The sequence below is a fragment of the Acomys russatus genome, chromosome 14 (genome assembly GCF_903995435.1).
Source record: "Acomys russatus chromosome 14, mAcoRus1.1, whole genome shotgun sequence".
NCBI classification, from domain to species: Eukaryota; Metazoa; Chordata; class Mammalia; order Rodentia; family Muridae; genus Acomys; species Acomys russatus.
Genome location: NC_067150.1, coordinates 37,263,578 through 37,283,560, shown reverse-complemented (window position 1 = coordinate 37,283,560; position 19,983 = coordinate 37,263,578). Strand labels below are relative to the sequence as shown.

Below are 19,983 nucleotides of genomic sequence, written 5' to 3'. Positions count from 1 at the left end.
TCTTCCGCCCTCACATCCCTACTCCTGACTCAGGCAAGCTGGGTCACCCAGACACCTGGCCAGTGTGCTCTGCACAAGCCACCCTTACTCACAGTTCACAAGCCAGCCTCAGCTTCTCCCATGCACACCTCCCCCCTCACCGCTGTCACTCTCTCTGCATTCCCTTGGAGTCTCCTTCTTTTCTCTCTTTTTCAAACAAATCCTTTTCTTTAAAAAAAAAAAAAAACACATAAAATTATTGTTTTTTTTTTTTTTTTTTTTTTTTTTTAAACAGGTAATATATGCAGGTGCAAAGCTTCAGAAAGCTGAAGAGCATAGATGCAAAGGAGGCCTCCCTCAGCTTTTGGCCTCAGCTCACTGTCATGCCCCTTGAGGCTACCTGTCTTTTTAAATAGCAGCTGCCGCAGGCCAGGTATCTATCTTCCCAGAAGACAGCCAGGCTTCTTGAGGCAGTGTTGACCTGTGATGCTCCTCTTGTGCCCAGTGTGGAGTGGGGTTCCTGGCTGTAAGTGGGTACTCAGAAATGAGGGTGTACCAGTGATCTGAGTTTGCTGGGAAAACTCCACACTGAGAACTTTATAGACTAGAGCAGTCTGCCTGTGACTTCAGAGGACCCGCAGAGACGAGGTGAGGTTGCTGAGGCCAGAGAAGTGTGGGGACCAGCCCAGGACCACATGGCAGAGCAAAGCTCTGAAAGCAGATTTCCCTTATCCTTGTTCAATATCTGGGACCACAGGTGGAATAATCTACCATGCTGAGTTTTGTTTGGGAGTGCACAGGGGAGCTGTTGACCCACTGCACCCCCTTTCACCCAACAGACGCTGTCTGCTCTTTGCTTTTATCCCTTGGAGAGGGGTCAGGCCAGAAGTTTCTTCAGGAAAGGGACTTTCCAGAGGCTCTCCTCTGTCTCTTCTTTTGGGTGGGACGGGAGAGAAGCCCAAGTGTCACTTCTATATGGTCCTGAGTTTTGGCTGGGATACTTTGGGTGAGTCTCATGACCTCTGCCCTGAGTGTCGCCCCTGCTCAGTGGAGGTGGTCATAGCACCTCCGTCCTCTGTGTCTTGTGTTACTTTTCTAGGCAACGCATAGCAGGGTGTGTGCTTTAATGCTTCACAGACACGGGAGGTGCAGATGCACCAGTGACTGCCATTTGATGCTCATCCTCCCTCCCTGCCAGATTTGCTGTCCTCTCCCCTCCCCCACCCCAGTGGGACCGGTTGATTGGTTGGGATCAACAGAGCCAGCGCCAGGGAAGAATTACTCAATGTGACACTTAATTGATGCGAAATACACAAATTCCATGGCACAGGGCAGAATTTACAAGCGGAGGGGCTGCCAGGGTGGTGGAGGAGGGCCCGGGCAGGGGGCAGAGAATTAATCACCGAAGCCCAGGCGTGAAATTAAATTCCAGGGGTAGTAGGGGAAAAAACACCTCTTTCATTACCAGGGAGCAGAGAAGTAAAGGGCTATGGCATATACACGTGACATCCCAGGGGGACTGGGCGCTGCCAGGATGGGCACTGGGCTGGGAAAAGAAGCCGTGCCTGAGACTGTGGGCTCCAGGGCAGGCTGCTGGGATGTCTGGGCTAAGGCAGGAACCAAGGCAAAGGGCGTCTGCTCCATGACTGTCTTACATGTGCTGGGGGCTGGGGAGCTGGGTTCATATTCTGTCTGGTCCCGTGATCTCTGTCTTGAGGTGAAGCCTATACTAAGTTTCTGGGATGTCGATGCTTTAAACACACACACACACACACACACACACACACACACGTATAAATACACATATATGTATACACACATCTATGTATATTTATGTACATTTGGTGTTTGGCCTACATGTATGTCTGTGTGAGGGTGTCAGATCCTCTGGAACTGGAGTTACAAGAGACAGTTGTGAGCTGCCATGTGGGTGCTGAGAATTGAACCCGGGTCCTCTGGAAGACCAGCTGGCGCTCTTAACCACTGAGCCATCTTTCTAGCCCATCGATGCTCTTCAGAGCGCTTGGGGTAAATCTCTGGAAAGGCCAAAGTCCCATGGGGGTGGGTGATATCTGGGAGAATCTGGGGAGACTTAGGACTTTTTCTGCAACTTCCCTGTTTGACATAGAAAACAGAAAAATAAAATTTGCTTACTCCTGTCCTCTGCCTTGGGAATATGACAGGAATAGGGCGACAGCACAGGAACAACAGGCCAACGACACAGACTTCCTTGTCAAAGCTGACTTCTGGAGGCTTCCTGGGCATCAGGTACCACTGAACTCTACCTGCTGCAGCCTCCTTATGAGTGCCCAGCTAACTGTGTTTGACATGCTTAGTTCTTTTGGAGCCTTCATTGGGTGCTTGGTAACACAGCTCACTAAGTGTCTCTAGCTTTCTTGCCTCGTCTCCAGCCCAGGGTGCAGCCCCTCCTCAGTCCTCTCACCTTCATGTGCGGGAAACTGTTCAAGAGCTCATAGGCCTTAGCGATATGGAGCAGGTGCTTCCTGGGCACAGCCTGGGCTTAGGGGTGCACGGGCCAGTGAGCCAGCCAGCAAGCCTGGAGATTGGAGCTCCCCTGACGCCCTTCTCTGCTTCCCTTTCATATCACTTGCATTTCTGCAGAGACAAGCAGCTCGCAGACAAGCTGCCTTGTCACTTCATATCACATCAGTGCTGTGCGTCACTGCATGGCCTCCCCTCCTCTCCTTGCTGTTCCCTTCCCTCCAGCATCCTCCTTCCTTTCCCCCACTTCCCTTTGTCTTGTGTGTCTCTCTGGTCTGGGTCTAGGTCTCTTCTCCTCGTCCCGTCTCTGGCTTCAGGCCTCTCTCTCAGGGTTGCCTATACACCTCTGCATCTGACCTCTGTTCCTTAAGGTAGGGTTTTTATCTCTGAGTCTTTGGGGGTGTGATATTTCTGTCACTGTTTTCCCACCATGTCTTTTAGCCACCATGATGGTGTAGGATGAGAAAGAAAAGCTGGCATGGCCTCTTGCATCCAGAATCTGTTCTCTTGGGGGACCTCTGCCTAATAACCCTCACATCCCCAAAGCTGGAGGTCCAGCCATCACAGCAGAGAAAGAAGGATTTGACAGAGGAGAGCAGAACAGGCATGCAAGAGGAGGTTTCTGTGTCCCCACCCCCTGCACTGTATGAGAAGCATGCAAATGAGATGCAAAACACCATGCAAACAAGGCTCTGTTATTTGGAAGCAAGCCTCTGCAGAGCAACACACTCAGAGTTGGCCACAGAATCAAAAGTCCCACTACACAGGCTGTGCTATGGCCCAGTGTTATTATCTCACCACAGAAGCATGATTTCTATTGGGGCTCATTAATGCCAGACATGTTTGCTTGGTACCTACTGTGTGCCACACATAGGACCAGACATCAGAGGCATGAGGGTGCAACTAGGGAGCCTGCCTATTGCTCCCCAACTCCTGTTTTATTAATCTTTCTTTCAACTGTGCTGGGCAGATGAGATGGGTCCTGGGTAGTCACCTGTTGCTGAAGGCTGATGTCCTTAAGCCATAGGTGGCCGAAGCAGACTGATGGGCTGAGTCCTTTCCCAGAAATGGGAGTAGGGCAAGGCCTTGTGGTTTTAAGCCCCACAAAATGAGTTTCCATCACTTCATCCTCCCTCTATAAGCCATTCCTCTCCCACCTTCTCAAGGCAAAGGTGCTCAAACTGCAGGCCCCAAACCCTCCAGAGGCTGTGATATCTGTTCTGTGGGCTGCAACCAGCACTTCGAAAAATCAAAACAGCATGGGGTACAATAGAAAATATTAGGGGCCGAGGATGCTGAGTTGGTAGCATGCTCGCCTAGCACGCATGAGGTTCTGGCTTGACCCTCCACACAGCATAAATCCGGAGTGGTGGCACACTTTAAATCCCAGTGCTCAGGAGGGAGAGGCGGCAGGGCCAGATGCCCAAGGGCATCCTCAGGCCAGTCTGGACTACGGGAGACCCAGTCTCAGAAAACAAGAAGACAAAACCAACCCAAACCCACAAACAACAAAACTCACATGGCAGAGAGTTTCAGAAATGTGGTGTGGTGGTGCATGCTTATGGTCCCAGAATCTGGGATGCCGAGGCAAGAGGGTCACATTCTAGGACAGTCCCTTTCTAATAGAAAATCCCCTCACGGAGGATGTATCAGACAGTGTTGGGGTGATCCCAGCATGCATTATGCAGGTACTGTAAAAATACGTCTGTGGACGGATGCCAGAAATTTGGAACCCACTTCTAGCGAAAGCCTTGTGAAGGGAGCCACATACCTTTCCTTCTCTTTGCCAGAGGTGACATGTGGGTATTCTACTGGCTCCTGCAGCCAGGGGGGCAGAGTGTGAACTCCACTTGGGCATCCCTGTGGCTCACTAGCTCAGGTCGGCCACTTGGCTCCCACCAGAAATACAGACCGTTACACACACCTTACAAGGCTGTTGGTGCTGGCCAGGTGGCACAGGGAGGGCAACATGGTGCACAGGGTGCGATACACACGCTCAATTTTTCCTCAGAAACACAACCACACCCCAGAACAAGAATCTCTTAGAAACATTTATCGTATACCTGCTCTCCAATGCTGTGAGGGTAGTGCCTCCCAAAAAAGTACACACACACACAACACAGACACATACTCAAACATGCACACATTCTCTCTCTCTCTCTCTCTCTCTCTCTCTCTCTCTCTCTCTCTCTCTCTCTCTCACACACACACACACACACACACCTCACCACCACCCCTAAACAATAAAGAAACAAACACCCTCCCCAAATCTCTGGGAACACTTAGAGATACAAGGAAGCCAACCCCCCCCCCCAACCCCTGAAATCTAGGCTTACAGTGAGCACAGATTTTAACAATGAGTTTCCTGACAAAGATGGCAAGAAGAGGAAGTGGTGGCAGTGGTGGAGGGAACTGAGAGGACGCTGAGGTGTGCCTGAGAATCAGAACCTCCTCAGCTACACAAAAACAGTTCAGTCCATCAGGAGAGTCAGGTGTGGCCTGACAGTGGCTCCTGGAAAGAAGATACCTCTAGAAAGGCTCTTACGTCAAGGCTACTTGACCCAAGCGGAAGTCTCCCCCAGAGGTATCTATGCCCACAATTGTTACTCTGTTTCTCAGAGTGGATACACAGGGCTTCCCACATCCGGGGAGGGTCAGCGCCCTGGGTAAGCAGCCTACCTGTCACAGAGAGCCGAGCCCCGTTGCTCTGACGAGTCTCCCCACTGTACTTGTGCTTAGTAATGCAGCGGTAGGTAGAGAGGGCATCTTCCTTCTGCACGTCCGAGATGTACAGTCCACCGTGTGATGTGATGAAAAACCTGTTTTCTGGAGACACAACCAGATAGAGCCCATTAGTTCTGCTGGGGCAGCTCTGGCTGGCAGGTGGCTTGCCTGGAGCTATCGTGATCGGAGGCAATGGGGGGAAAACCAGGGATGTGGTGGTGTGGCCTCACAGGTGGGCCATTGCTAAGAGACAAGGCTTTTAACCACATGCTGACACAATGGAAAAGTAAAAATGATGATAATTTTTTTTCAGGGTGGTCACTATGTAGCTCAGGACCTTCCTACCTCTGCCCTGAAGCCATGGGAATGCAGGTATATGCCACCACACCCGACAAGGTACTGGATGTTAGAGTCAGACTCTGAACTCCATTGGGTGTCTCCACTGGGTTTTTCTACTTGTTAACTGTGCCATCTCAGGCTTTGCTTGGTCGCCCATACATTAGATGTACAAATGCAGATGCCCCTGCATAGGCTGAATATGTCTCCACACAGAAAGTGCTCTGGCAATGTGGAAAACCCCTCACACTTCCCACCCTTCGCTAAGAGTCTGTAGAACTTTCTCACTCACTGCCCAGTGGGCCTTAGAATTGCTGGTCTCCGTCTTAGAGGAGGAAGCAGATGTGTAGTGACGTGACTGGCCTGGACCACATGGTCAGTCACTGCACTGGAACTTGGGGTCCTGACTTCCGGCCTTCTTTCTAAGCCAAACACAAACTTAAATCCTTTCTGCACTGGGGCTGTGGAGAAGCAGACACAGTCATCACACGCAGTTCTGAACAGCCATGGGACAAGCTCTGGGTTTACTTTGGTGCCACTGTCACAGTGGTTTTTGCCTTGCCGTTACCTCCGGGGTTTGGCGGGGAAGCAGAGCAGACAGGCAGTGGGGCACTTGCTTGCTGCTGTTGTTCCCTGTCCACAGCAGAGTGACTTTCTCCATGTAGGGTCCCAGGGAACCTTGCTCAATTCTGAGCTGATGACAGCTGACTTAAGGGAAGATGCAGCCTCGGGTTGGGGGCCTATCTGGTGGCATCTTAGGACTCTGCTCAACTGAGAACAAAAGTGTTCAGACGGGAACCACTCCTGGGTTTGCTATCATCCTTAGGTAAGAGTGCTGATCTGGGAAGGTAGGGGTCAGGGTAGGGAGTGATGTGAAACCACAGGATGAGCCTGTCAGCATGGCTGGCTTTAGGAGAATGTTTGGTGGAACTCCATATCCTACAAACTGGATCATATAGAGGTCGGCTTCCCTTCACCTGGGGCAGGGTCACAGCCCCTCCCCGACCCCTGGCAGTGCGAGCTCTAGCTATGGCTTACCCTATAAAGAATGTTCTGTGATGCTTCACTTATGGCCCAAGCACACACTTAGGGTTCTCGTGTGTGTGTGTGTGTGTGTGTGTGTGTGTGTGTGTGTGTGTGTGCATGTGTGTGTGCATGTGTGTGTGCGTGTGTGTGTGTGCCATGCACACGCAGCATGCGTATAAATCAGAGGACAATTTGTGGGAGTCAGTTATCTCCTCCCACCACGTCTGTTCTGGGGACTGAACTCAAGTTGTCAGGCGTGGCAGCGAGCACTCACGTAGCCACCTCGCCAGCTCTCCGTAGTTATTTCTTCAATATGGCTTTAAATAACTTCATCAATCTGGGCTCTTCTGAATGAGTTTTGGTCTAACTACAATTCTCCTAATCACTTCACCCTTCCTTCCTCCGCCTCCCCTTCCCTCTCTCCCTTCTCCTACACTTCTCTGCAGCGCCCTGGGCCAGCCCCAGCCAGTCTCTTTGCCAAGTGTGAAGCCCTCACAATCACCTTCCGCTGACCCAGGTGGGAAAGAACAGCGCTTCATGTAAGACAGCGTTAACTTTTGTGGTGAGGCGGTCTGAGTAAGGAGACATCTTAGTCAACTAAAGCCCTGATTTATCTTGTGACCCTCTGCTAGTCACTGTCCTCTGACAGGTGGCTCTGCAGGCTCACTCCCAGGTCATCCCATGCCATGGTCTAGCTGTCTCTTGTGGAGAGTTCTCCTGGCTGATCCCATGGACACCTACAGCCTTCTTCCTTTAGGTGCCCAGGGAGAGAGGCACCAAGGGGAAAGTCAAAAAGGGAAGGGAAGGGGCTGAGTGACTGCCAACAGTCAGGAAGAAAATCAGACCCTCCTTCTCCCCCCGCCCCCCCCCAGCCCCAAACCCAGGTGTTGGGATGTGACAAACTAAAGTCAAGTGTGAAAGCCTCTGGACATTGTGTAATTGGGACTGGAGTGTAGAGCTACTGTGGGCTATCACTGTGGATCAGAAGATGGGGAGCAGTGGTAGGGGAAGCCAGGAAAGAAATCAAAGCAGCCCACAGGTACCCCAGCCTTGGTCAACCTGGATCCTGTGGTCCTGGCATCCAGCACCCCCAGGACCCATACAGCCCTGTGCTACTGGGATTCTGTACCCAGAGTGGAGGGTGGGTGGGGTGATGCTGCTACTGGTGGGGGATCTGGGTTTCTATAGCAACCAGCAGCTGCTGCATCGGATGTTTCCCATCCTTCATTGTCCTCATTTTCCCCTCCCTTCCCCCCCCTGTACATATTTAATTGCAGTAGCTCTCTCTCCCTCTCTCTCTCTCTCTCTCTCTCTCTCTCTCTCTCTCTCTCTCTCCTCTCTCTCTCTCTCTCTCTCTCTCTCTCTCTCTCTCTCTCTCTCTCTCTCACACACACACACACACACACACAGTGTTTTGCTTCTACTGAAACAAAGGCAGGCTTCAGCCCAGAGATGCGCAGTGTGAGAGGGGATGGGAGAAATCAGGGGTATTATGTTAATCTCCTTGGGTGGGGGAGGACATTCAGCTACAGTGGTTTGCATGTTTGGTAAGAATTAGAAACAGGGTGTGGATTCAGGGTCCCTGCTGGGCACAGGAGGCTAAGAATCTATGTAGAAGATCCCAGGAAGACATAGCTGGCTGTGGGCCTCAGTCAGACCATGGCTCAACAATATGCTGGCCTCCAATGCTATTTGGTGGCCTTTGTGACATAGAGAGTGGTGGCTCGAGATAATCTACATCTTTGGCTTCTGGCTCTTCCCCCTAAAAGCATGAAGTGTCCACTCTGCAGGAAAGGAGTGTCACTAGCTGTCCCACAGCCATTTGGAACGCCTTAAGTAACTGTAGGGATGGGTGGGGGTGTTGTTCAATTTATTTGGTTGATACCTTGGTGGGAGGTGTTGATGGCATCAAGTTGGCAGAGTCCTAGTTGCTGGACACCTGGATGACAACTCCGAATGCCAGTAGCATCCCTGTGGGTTTATGCCAGTGAGTCACACACTCTTAGGCTAGAAGAGCAGCATGGAGAACTGGGCTTAATTATGAAACCTACCTTGTCACGTGACGCCACTGTCACCGTGCTCATGGACAGGGAAATGGTGAATGTGGTTAGTGGGGCCTTTTCTTTTTATTATCACCATACACTTCCTGACCCATTTTGTCACTCTCTTCTTTGGTGGCCTTGACAGAACTTGTACTTTCCCAAAAGTTAAATATTTATTGACCATCTGTTATACACTAGGCAATAAGAGGGCAATGTAGACCTAGGTGTGCAGGAGCATAGAATGCCCTGGAGGGATGGAGGAGTTGCCTTTGGAGCATCAACTCTGTCCATGCCTCACCCTCGGCCACCCAGCCTTCAGAGCTGGGAGACGGCAAGTCTGTGCTATACAAAGCCCTGCAGACTGCACGTGTGGTATCTCTGGGATACTGGCACAGCACGGGGTGTCCTCTCTCAGAGCCCTGCTTCTTATTCATCTGAGGAGGGAGAGGACCAGGGAAGTGTGTTTACCATATCTGTCCACTACTCTCTCATCCAGGGAGCTTTCCAGAATCTTGTGGGTGTGGTGGTCTAGAAACAGGTTTTGGAGAGATGCTGGTCTGTAGGGCAGGGTAACCCTTAGTCAGAAGCTGTAAGGACACTGCCCCCTGAGCATGGGCAATCCTGTTCTCCTTTAGGAGAACCATATCATGATCTCATGACACATGTCATGGTCTCAGGGATTTGGGGGAGTTAGATGAGGCTAGGACAGCAGGCTTCAAGGCTGCAGCTTATGAAAGAGACAGGTGGCCCTGGCTTTTGGCTGCTCCCTGTGATCCTGGAATCTTGCTGCAAGGTCTTGTGCACGCCTCTGTGTGTGTGTGTGTGTGTGTGTGTGTGTGTTGTACATATTCAAAATACATATATCTTGTACAGTGCATGAAAAGGCCAGAGATTCATGTAGAATGTTTATATATCTCTCCAATTCTTAGTATCTCACCAAACCTGGAGCTACCAATCTAGCTAAGCAGTCAGGCCATCGAGCTCCAGGGATCTGTCTCTGTCCCCAACTGCCAGGATTAAGGTACACATGCCATGGCTGGCTTTTCATGTTGGTGCTAGGGGTCCAAACTCAGGCTCTCATGCCTTTTCAGAGCTAGACCAGGGAGCAGGAGTCTGAGAACACAAAGCCTCACCTCCCTGCCATAGGTGCTAAGCTTAAGTGACAGTGTCTTTACTGTCTTCTCCCAGAAAAGTCAGAGAGCTGTGCTCCAGAGAGCCCTGCAGCTGACTGAATTGATGGAGACCTCATGACAGAGGGCTTGACAGGAGAAGCCAGCTTCTTCTGAAGTGGTGGCCTCTTGTTTGTCACCTTCTGGGAGGCACCCAGGGGCACAGGAAGCTGAGGTTGCAGAGTGGTGGCAGCCGAAGGGGAGGGAGTAAACCCGCAGACCCTTCTGCAGCCTCAGTGGAAGTAGGGTAAACTGTGCAGCACCCGACCCAGCCCCTGCTTCCACCTCTGCCTCCCCAGCCTGTGCCCAATCCACACCCAGAGTGCTGCTTCCAAGCCAAGTCAGATCACCTTTGCATTAGTGATAATCCCTCAGCAGGACCCTGCTTTACCCAGTGTGACAGCAGTGCTTGCCACAGCATAGACACTCAGCAGAGAGTAGTCACCAAGGAAGAGGTGACAAAGGCTGATGCTAGCTGTGTGCACGTGCGTACACACACACACACACACACACACACACACACACACACACACACACATCACCTCCAGGAAGCCCCTCCAGGTTTCTGAGAGTTCCTACATCTGTGACAACTTACCTCCTTTTCTACTACACCCAATTGGACTTCTGTTTATTTAAGTCAGGGTCTCAATCTTAAGCCCAGGCTGGCCTAAAACTCAGTATGTACCCCAGGCTGACTCTACATTCATAGGGATCCTTCTGGCCTAGCCTCCCAAATGCTGGGGTTACACGTGTGAGAACCACCATACCACACTTTAAAAATGGTTGTTTTGCCAGGTATGGGTGCACATGCTGATAATCCCAGCACTCAGGGAGGCAGAGGCAGGCGGATCTCTGTGAGTTCGAGGCCAGGCTGGTCTACAAACTGAGACCAAGGACACCAAAACTACACAGAGAAACTCTGTCTTAAAAAAAAAAAAGAAAGAAAGAAAAGGAAAGGAAAGGAAAAAAGAAAAAGATAGTTTTAAGTATGTGAAAGTCAAGACTAAGTAACATCGAAGTTTGTAAAACAAACAAGTATTTCCCCCACGATCCTGTCATTTCGCTTGTAAAGAGACAGGAAGCAGTCCTTAAAGGGGTTGTACCCTGTACTCATAGCAGTACTGATCAGAACAGCCAAGAGGGCTCACTAGGAAATGAGAAGATAAACCAACCATGTACCATACATACTTTGGAATACTATTCAGCCTTGAAAAGCAAGGACATTCTCACTCACGCTTCACCGTGGATGAACTCTGAGGACATCACGCTATAATCAAAAGAAGCCATATCACGAAAGACAAATATACTGCACATCTACTCAGGTGAGGTTTTTGGAGTAGTCACCCAATAGACACAGAAAGCAGAATGGTTATTACCGGGGCGTGGAGAAAGGGGAAACAGCGGTGTAGTAGTTGGCAAGCACAGGGTTGCCTCTTCGTAAAGTGAAATCGAGTTTAAATGCTGCCGAGTGACAGTCACCTACTTTTCCCGCATGGCTGTACCTTAGAGGCCAGAGCCCGGCGCTGAAGGCAGAGGCTCACACACTGAGAGTGGGAAGAATGGCCCAGGAACCCTCTGCTCCATCCATGTGACAGGGTGTATAGCTGGGGCCCTGGAGGAAGGCCCTGTGCTTAGGAGTTGTAGCCAGGCAGCCACTTGGGTACCCCTAGTGGATACTGTGCATCTTGGAGAGGTATCCAGGCTGAGCTTGTGAAGGTCTTAATTTGTGTCAAGCCCAGCAAGGAAGACACCCTGAGACACTTGTATCCACGGTCTTGGGTTCCAAGATACTAAAATCATGAGGATTACATTCATTAGGCCCTCAGTCTGTAATAGTGTGCTTTGGTGGTCTGAGGAGACCTACGTAGTCCTCACCTGGACGGTCACTTCCAAGAGATGCTTCCATGGTACATGTGGGGAAGAGGTGAAGGTCCTAAGTCAGATTGTGCAGGTTGGGTTTAGAGAGTGAGAACAAAGGGTGGGTGGGAGGAGGCAGCCTGAGTCCTCCTGTAGACATTGGGGGCTAGGACCTGAGAGAAAAGCAGAGAGGTGGGGGTGGGAGGATGCAGGAGCGGGGAGAGAGAAAACAATAACTCAAAGACAAAGGGCACAGGGATCCTCTGTGGGGATGGCCTTTTAACATGGACAGGGCCCCATCTGTAATCTCAAAGGCTCAGGCTGTGTCCACCACTGCATATTCTCATGCAGGAAAATGAGGCAGAGTATGGACCAAAGTGGTTATGTCAGGAGAGGCCTCTTGTCTCTGTCCCATTGAATTGAGTAGCCTCAGTGGACACACCTAGAGCAGGAAGAGATTACGTGGATGGGAGGTAGATCCTGGTCCACACAAGTGTGGGTGGGACATATACAGCCGGAAACTGAAGTTGAAGCTGGCAGGTGCTGACTAGAGAGGGCTTTGCAGAGGAAGAGCCTCTGTGTGGAAGTTCGCAGGCCTGGGTCCCTGCTTTCTGACGCGGGTGATCCCAAGGACTTGTGTAGACACCCTGGTCTCATATTTACCTCAAGTACAAGATGAGGCTGGACATACCAGCCCCCTAATGGGACCCACAAGGCAGTACCAAAGATCCCCAGGTGTGTTGTGGTGTAGGAGGAGAAATCGGTCTCATTCCTCTACTGTTTCTGTGCTAAGGGGGCAGGTGGCTGACTATGGAGGAATGGTGACATGGTTCCTATAGGGCCTCATTCAGACCTAGTTTCTCCTGCAAGGCTAGAGGGTCACATAGTTATCCCCTAAGGTGCCTTGTCCCCTCTTGAATCCAGCCCCGAGACCAGCCTAGCTCTGTGGTTGGCTGACCTGGCATTCACCATGTCGTGTTTTCCGTTAGCCATCTCCCATCTCTGCCAGCCATGGAGCTCAGGGAAGTGAGGACACTTTGCTGGAAAAGGCTCCATGGTTAAGACATGTGGAGACACACATGACAGGCTTAACACACTGGGCTGGGAGACGAGGGAGCTGACTTTTAGTTGGCTGCGTGAGTTCAGACAGGCTTCACTAACCTCGTGGGCCTCAGTTTCCCTTAATGCTGAGTGAGGGAAGATAACCGGTTGCTCTTGAATGTGTCTTCCTGCCACTGTCTGGACAAGGATGGAAGGCTCAACTCTTTGAACTCCATCTCTGCCAGTGATCCGAGGGCTGCAGAAAGCAGGGGCCAGTCTTTATACACCCGCTGGTTAGAGTCACTTTCCACATAGGTAGAACTACCCTGTGATGGTGCTAGTGGTACTCATAAACTCCTGGCTTCCTGTCAGAGGGACATGGCAGGTTCCATTCATTCATCATCAGTGTTTTGGGGTTCAACAGCAGAGGATGTCACTGAAGAACCCGGGCTATCGACAGCATAGTGAGAGAGGAGTCAGAGGGCTGGGCCTCAAGCCATGTTCCACTTTCTGGCTGGAAAGTGTGGGAAGTTTTTTGAACTCTCTGAATCCGTTCCCTGTTTGAAGTTAATGAACTTAGAATGTGCCTAACACGGTGGCCGAAAGGCAACAGGTAACTCGGTATGCTAAGCCAATGATCTCTGGTGACTCCAGGAAGTGTGTGTGTGTGTGTGTGTGTGTGTGTGTGTGTGTGTGTGTGTGTGTTCAGATTTAGACCTGGGTCTCAGCCTCCAAGTTCAGGCTCTATCAACTACCCCTGTTACCCCCTTACAGCTTATAGGGCCCTCTTGTGGGTATATAGGATGTGTATGGACTTACTGGTTGCAGGGGTGGGGGTGGACTGACTATATCCCTGGGGTCCAGGCAGATGTCCACTTGGACGACTGACTTCCAGAAGGGTTCAGCACTGTCCCTATGGAAAGCCCCAAGTAGCTGGGGGCCCAGGGGGTGGAAGATCAGGTCTCAGGAAGGACAATCCAAGATAGAACCTTGGAAGGGGCTGACACGGCAGCAGCGGCAGCCAGTTTCTTCTCTTTCCCAGAATCCTTTTCTCTACAGCTCTTTCTCTGCGCCAGGATTAGCACACATCTCTCACTCTCCTATTGCAACAAGATTTTATTTCTAATTATGCTGTAATAAAACTGGAGCGCTCCCAGGCTTCCTTTCAAATGGCTTGTATACACACTGCCGATTGGACTCTCCTCGGCCCCATTGTAATAGCAGCTCCCTGACATTCATTAGACATGCATGAGAGGGGCGCTTTAAGAATAGAATTGCATTTAAATGGATTTGCTGAGAGAGGAAGATGAAAAAGAGAGAGAGAGAGAGAGAGAGAGAGAGAGAGAGAGAGAGAGAGAGAGAGAGAGAGAGAGTCAGAGAGAGAGCAAGAGAGAGCTTGCAAGCTCATGGGTGGGGGGGGGGAGGAGAAGAGGTCTGTTGAACAAACTATGAAAACAAGATGCCATAATAACAGGGTGCTGAAATAAGCCTCTTTATTCCTTGTCCTCATCCGCTGCGCATGGCAGAGCCCAGCCAGGGGCGACAGCCTCCAACTCCCCCCACCAGCGTCTTCACCCTACTTCTATGCTCCCTGCCAGAGCTTCATAGCTCCTCGCTCCATGTGTCCCCATGTGTCAGATTCCTGGAGCGTAATGGGATCCGCTGCTATTGCGACGGGAGAAGCTGCCTCAATCTTGCAGAACCTTCATAGTCAAAAGCAGCCAGGGAGGACAGCCCAGGGTCCCTGAGCTTCGGGGAGGAGATGTCTGCAGGCCTTTAGCTATAGGGCTGGGCTCTCCCCTCGGTTCTCTGCCCCTTCTCCGAAGGACCAACCCTGGGTGGCTAAGAAAGGAGAAGATAGGATCTATTATAACCCTTGGCCCTAGCCGGGCAGGGGTGGCACACGCCTTTAATCCCAGCACTCGGGAGGCAGAGGCAGGCGGATCGCTGTGAGTTCAAGGCCAGCCTGGTCTACAAAGGGAGTCCAGGACAGCCAAGGCTACACAGAGAAACCCTGTCTTGAAAAACCAAAAAACAAAACAACAACAACAACAACAACAAAAACCCCAATAACCCTTGGCCTGGAATCTATGGAGCCCTGATTCCATCTCCAGCGAGCACTGCAAAGGCTGCCATGCACCAACAGCCTACTTTGTATCTTCTCGCGGATGGTGGCATCTACTCCATTGTCTGTGCTGTGGCCAGATACTCTTAAAATGGACATCTGAGATCTGCCACGGCTTCCTACACTTGTTAATATAAAGGTAAGAATCCTTAATAGGACAGCCCCTCTGGGTGCTCCACTGTTCCAGTTTTCCTCCTCCCAGGCTTGGTGCTTTGTGGGATACTCCCTCCTCCCCACTACTCACCATAGTTCGCCCTGATATCCAAAGACCTGGGTCCACACCCTCTTCCCCAAGGAGAACCCCCTCCCCCACATCTTTGCACTGGACATAGGCTGATCCACCAGAGTCCAGACATTGTTCCTGAGGTACCATGACCACCACAGTTCTTTGGCACAGCCCCAGTACAATGGAATGGGTGCTAGCCACAGCCAGCATGCTACTTCTTATGTGATCCTTGCTGCAGTCTACAGGAAACAGAGGACGTATTAGTCAGTTTTCTATTGCTGTGCTAAAACACCATGACCAAGGCGACTCAGAGAGGGAAGGGCTTATTTGGGCTTATGGCTCCAGAGGGATAAGAGCCCATTATCATCACCATGGGGAAGTGTGGCGGCAGACAGGAGACATGTCTGGAGCGGTAAGCTGGGAGCGCACATCTTAAACTACAAGCAGGAAGCCAGAGAGGGAAACCTGGGATGGTGCAAGTCTTTGAAACCTCAAAGCCCACCAGTGACATCCCTCCTCTGACAAAGCCATGCCTCCTAATCCTCCTCAAACAGCACCATCAACTAGGGGACCAAGTATTCAAATGCTGGAGACTATGGGGGGGGGTCATCTATCATTCAAACCACAGCCACTTGCCTCAAATCTTAAAGCTTCGTGCTGTCCAAATATAAGCTAGATTTTACCAAGTACTTCCAGGTCAGCTGAGGGACTTCCCATTGTTTCTTCTCACAGAGGGCACTCCCTGTTCTGTGCCATAGCAGAGTATGCACAGCCTTCTCTGAGAGGCCAGCTAATGAGGACCCCTCCCCCTTTCCAGACAATTCCTGATTGGTACTGTTGGGCTACATCCTGGGACCTGCACGGGCCTCCATGGCTCCTGACCACAGCCACTGAGCCCTTTTCAGACTCCCAGATACAACATTTCTTCAAGACATTACATGTCATTCTGAACTCCCGTTGTGCCTAGTCAGGGATGAAAATTCTGACCGGGGATTATGTCAAGAAAGTACTAGAAACAGCCAGAAGAGTGGGCTCTGTCACCTTTTAGTCCTGTAACTTGGAGGCAAGTCTCATGAGGGACTCCCATCCTCTACCAGATCCTCAGCCCCTCTGGAGTGGGAATAAGCACCCCCACCTCTTGCAGGTTGCTGGGAGGAGGTGGTGGCTGCTGCAGTATTGTGCCTCCCGGGTGCTCATTTCTGCCTCTGCTTCATTAACTTTCTCTGGTGTGGTGGTGACAGTGACAGGGAATGAGAACACTGGCTTGACTATGCTCCAGAGGGGGTGCAGCTAAGGGGAAAACAGCACCATGACCCCTCCGAGCCATCTAACACCAGCCCCTGTGTTCTTCCAAGGGCACCGTGGTGGCAGAGAGACATCCTGCCTCTCCGTCCTTATAATAGCTATTTGCCAATTCTCCACCCCGGGGCCTGCCTGCTACACAGCCTCCAGTGTCTACATGCTGCAGAGAGGCACTGTGACCATGGGTAGAGCCTCTAAAGGGCAGGAGCAGCTGCGGGGGTTCACACGTCTCTCTTCTAGTTTCCAGCATAGCCCCAGCTGAGCATCCGGTAAAGGCTGGCGCGTGTCAGTGAATGACTGTGGACTTCACAGGGCAGGCAGGGCTGTCTCCCGTGCCTGTTCTGGCCTCAGCTGCAGTCATCCTGCTTTTGTGCTGATGCACAAATATATTGTGGATCAAATGGATGAGTGGTTGAGTGAATGCCGGAATTGTGGCCTCTTCGCTCTGCAATAAGTCTTCGGCTTTGGTACTGAAGTGGGATAGACTTTTGTTCCATTGTGCGGCCTTACACAGGTACCTGACCCCTTGGACTCATTTTTCCTTATTCTTAATTGTGCTAGTGTCAGTACCAGTAAGAGGTTAGAGTGGTCCTGAGATAAAGCTCCTGCCCTGGGACTAAACTTTGATTGTTCCATCAGTGATGCCGTCAAAGTCATGACCAACAGCTTGCTGGAAACCACTCAACGTCCATGTCATGTGGTGACCACATGCTTGTTGGTCTCAGATCCCTCCACTTCCCATAGTCCTCTGCTTAGAACCTTCACAGTCCTTTCATGTCAACAGTGGAGGCCTTTCAGCATTGGCAAGCTGATCAGCCTCATGGTGCAGGACCCACCTAGCTGGGCACACCAGGGATCACTTGGGCAAAGGCAAAAATATCCACAGACTCACCTGCATGTGTCTTTCCAGATCTCAGAGTGAGTCAGGCTTATCAAAAGGATTCAGATACCCAAGTGCTAGGTCTCACTGTATTCTGTCTCTGTGCACCCACAGCCACTTTGTCCCGGCAGTCCCCAACCTGCTTCCCCTCGCCTCTGTGCTGTACTATTTTCTCCACCCCTCCAGATGGAGTAGCTGAATCCTTACCTGGATTTCATCATGAAGTTGATAGAGTGTGGGATTTTACAGCTTTTGCATGGATGGCTTATCTTCCTGGGTGGCACAGGAGGAGAGAAGGATGGGAGAACATTTTTCTCATTGGTCCATTTCCACTATGCACCTGGCATGGTGTTACAGAGCACAGTGGTCCTCCTCAATCCCCTGGCATGGTGTCACAGAGCACAATGGTCCTCCTCTATCCCCTGGCATGGTGTTACAGAGCACAGTGGTCCTCCTCTATCCCCTGGCATGGTGTTATAGAACCCAGTGGTCCTCCTCTATCCCCTGGCATGGTGTCACAGAGCACAGTGGTCCTCCTCTATTCCCTGGCATGGTGTTACCGAGCACAGTGGTCCTCCTCTATCCCCTGGCATGGTGTCACAGAGCACAGTGGCTCATGCATCTGGCATGGTGTTATAGACTACAGTAGTCCATCTTTATCTGAAAGGAGAGGCTCTAAGACCATCCAAGTTGAAGCCAGAAGCTGGATGGTACCTGGCTCTACCTATAAAACAACACACACACACACACACACACACACACACACACACACACACACACACACACACAAAACTATAATAGGTTTAATTTATAAATGAACCCAGAGATTAATGACAATAATAATAAAATAAAATTATATTGTGAGTCACATGAGTTTTTCCTCTCCTGAAATACACTCCACAGTGTTCACCCCTTCTTGTGACAATGTGAGATGAGACAGTTCCCACATGACAAGCTGAGGTGAGGTGAATGCTCCTGGTACTGTGACACAGCCTCAGGCTGCTGCTGACCTTCTGATGACTGCCAGGAGGAGTTTTGGGACAGGCAGATGCTGGTTGCCCACAGGTAACACACTGCAAGTAAGTGAAACTTGTTTAAAATTGTCCTGTTCTACTGACCCTGTCAGTCCCCGGAGGCCTGAGGTATCACCCTGTTCTGCGGATAGAAACCCAGGATTCTGAAGATTCAGAAATGAGCCCCTGGCCCAGGACTACTGTGAACCTGACCACTTTCTCGGCACCCCTCTTGTCTCTGTCCTCACCATGACTTTTTTGTTTGCTACCCAATCGACTGAATTTTCTGCTAATAATTTTTTGGGTTGAAGTTGCCAACACATTTCCTCAACATCAAGCCAGAAAAACTGTTGGAGTGACATGGTTAGAGGGAGTAACTGCCAAGAAGAGAGGTTAGGGACACCACATTTGGGAAATCTGAAGTTCCCACCCCCATGAAGTTCCAGTCCTGAGATAACAGAGGAGGCAAATAGCCCTGGCAGAGTGGCTAGTGTACTAAGTACCCCATGCTTTGCCACACCTTGCCACACCTCCAATGGCCAGACGAGAAAAGCAGATATGTTGGGTAAATCCCCATATATGTCCCAGACCTAGGAAGTGAGCCCAGGTCTAAAGACAGGTTATCACATGAATGTTACCAACTAACCTGGTTCTGCATTCTGCTTAGAGTCTCCCTAGGGACACGTGTGAGTGGTGAGGTAGGAATCGAAGAAAAGTGTATGTGGTGGTTGTAATGAATGAGAATGGGCCCCATAGGCTCAAATATCTGAATACTTAGTCCGCACTTGGTGGAGCTGTTTGGGAGGGATCAGGAGAAGGCGTGGCCTTACAGGGGAGGTATGCCACTGTGGGTGGGCTTTGAGGTTTCAAAAGATCCTGGCCACTCCCAGCTCTCTCTCTCTCTCTCTCTCTCTCTCTCTCTCTCTCTCTCTCTCTCTCTCTCTCTCTCTCTCCCCTCTCCCTCCCTCTCTCCCTCTCCCTCCCTCCCTCTCTCTCTCTCTCTCTCTCTCTCTCTCTCTCTCTCTCTCTCTCCTCTGCTTCCTGCTTCTTCTGATGTGAGCCTTCACTATGCCATGGGCACTAAGCATCTGAAACTGTAAGTAAAAATTAAACACTTTTATTTAATTGCTTTGGTCACATTGTCTTATCACAGCAACAGAGCAGTGACAGGCACAGCATATTCGTTCCTGTCCTGTTCCTTGGGGACAAAATGCCTGACAGACAGAACTTGAGGGAAGGGGATTTATTTGGCCTCACAGAATAAGGGCATAAAGCCCATGATGGTGAGAAAAGCGTGGTGGCGGGGAGTCGCCAGGAGTCTATTGCTGTGACTCCTTGTCTCCTCAAGTGGAACAGGAGGCAAAGAAAGAGCATTGTGGGTATTTATTTCATCTGGCTTTTTCTTCTTCCCTTTTTATTCAGTGTGGACCATGGGAAGGTTTATCTCCCCTGACAATTCGGGGCAAGTCTTTCCTTCTCAGCTAACACTCCTTGGAAATACCATCACAGACGTACCATACCCAGAAATGTGTATCCTAGGCAATTTCGAGCCAGTCAAGCTGCTGATGAAGACTAACAACCCCAGGGCAGATTGGAGACACTTCCTTATTGTTCCTTGGCTGCCTGTACCCCAGCTGTGGCCCTGCCTCTCCAGCTTCTCCATTGGAGGCAATCACTATCTCTAAGGCTGGAGGGAACCCCAGGGGTAGTGGACTCAAGAGGGAGAGGGCCTGAAGCCTGCTGTAGTTTACCCAAAAGCCC

General features: G+C 50.8%; 1 protein-coding gene across 1 annotated transcript in view; it reads right to left on the bottom strand.

The window, feature by feature from the left end:
- Positions 1-19,983, bottom strand: part of Dscaml1 (DS cell adhesion molecule like 1) — a 315,683-nt gene that overhangs the window by 82,716 nt on the left and 212,984 nt on the right. Inside the window, exon 4 of the mRNA XM_051156333.1 lies at positions 5,161-5,307. Coding sequence (XP_051012290.1) covers positions 5,161-5,307 — 147 coding nt within the window. The remainder of the gene's footprint in view (positions 1-5,160; positions 5,308-19,983) is intronic.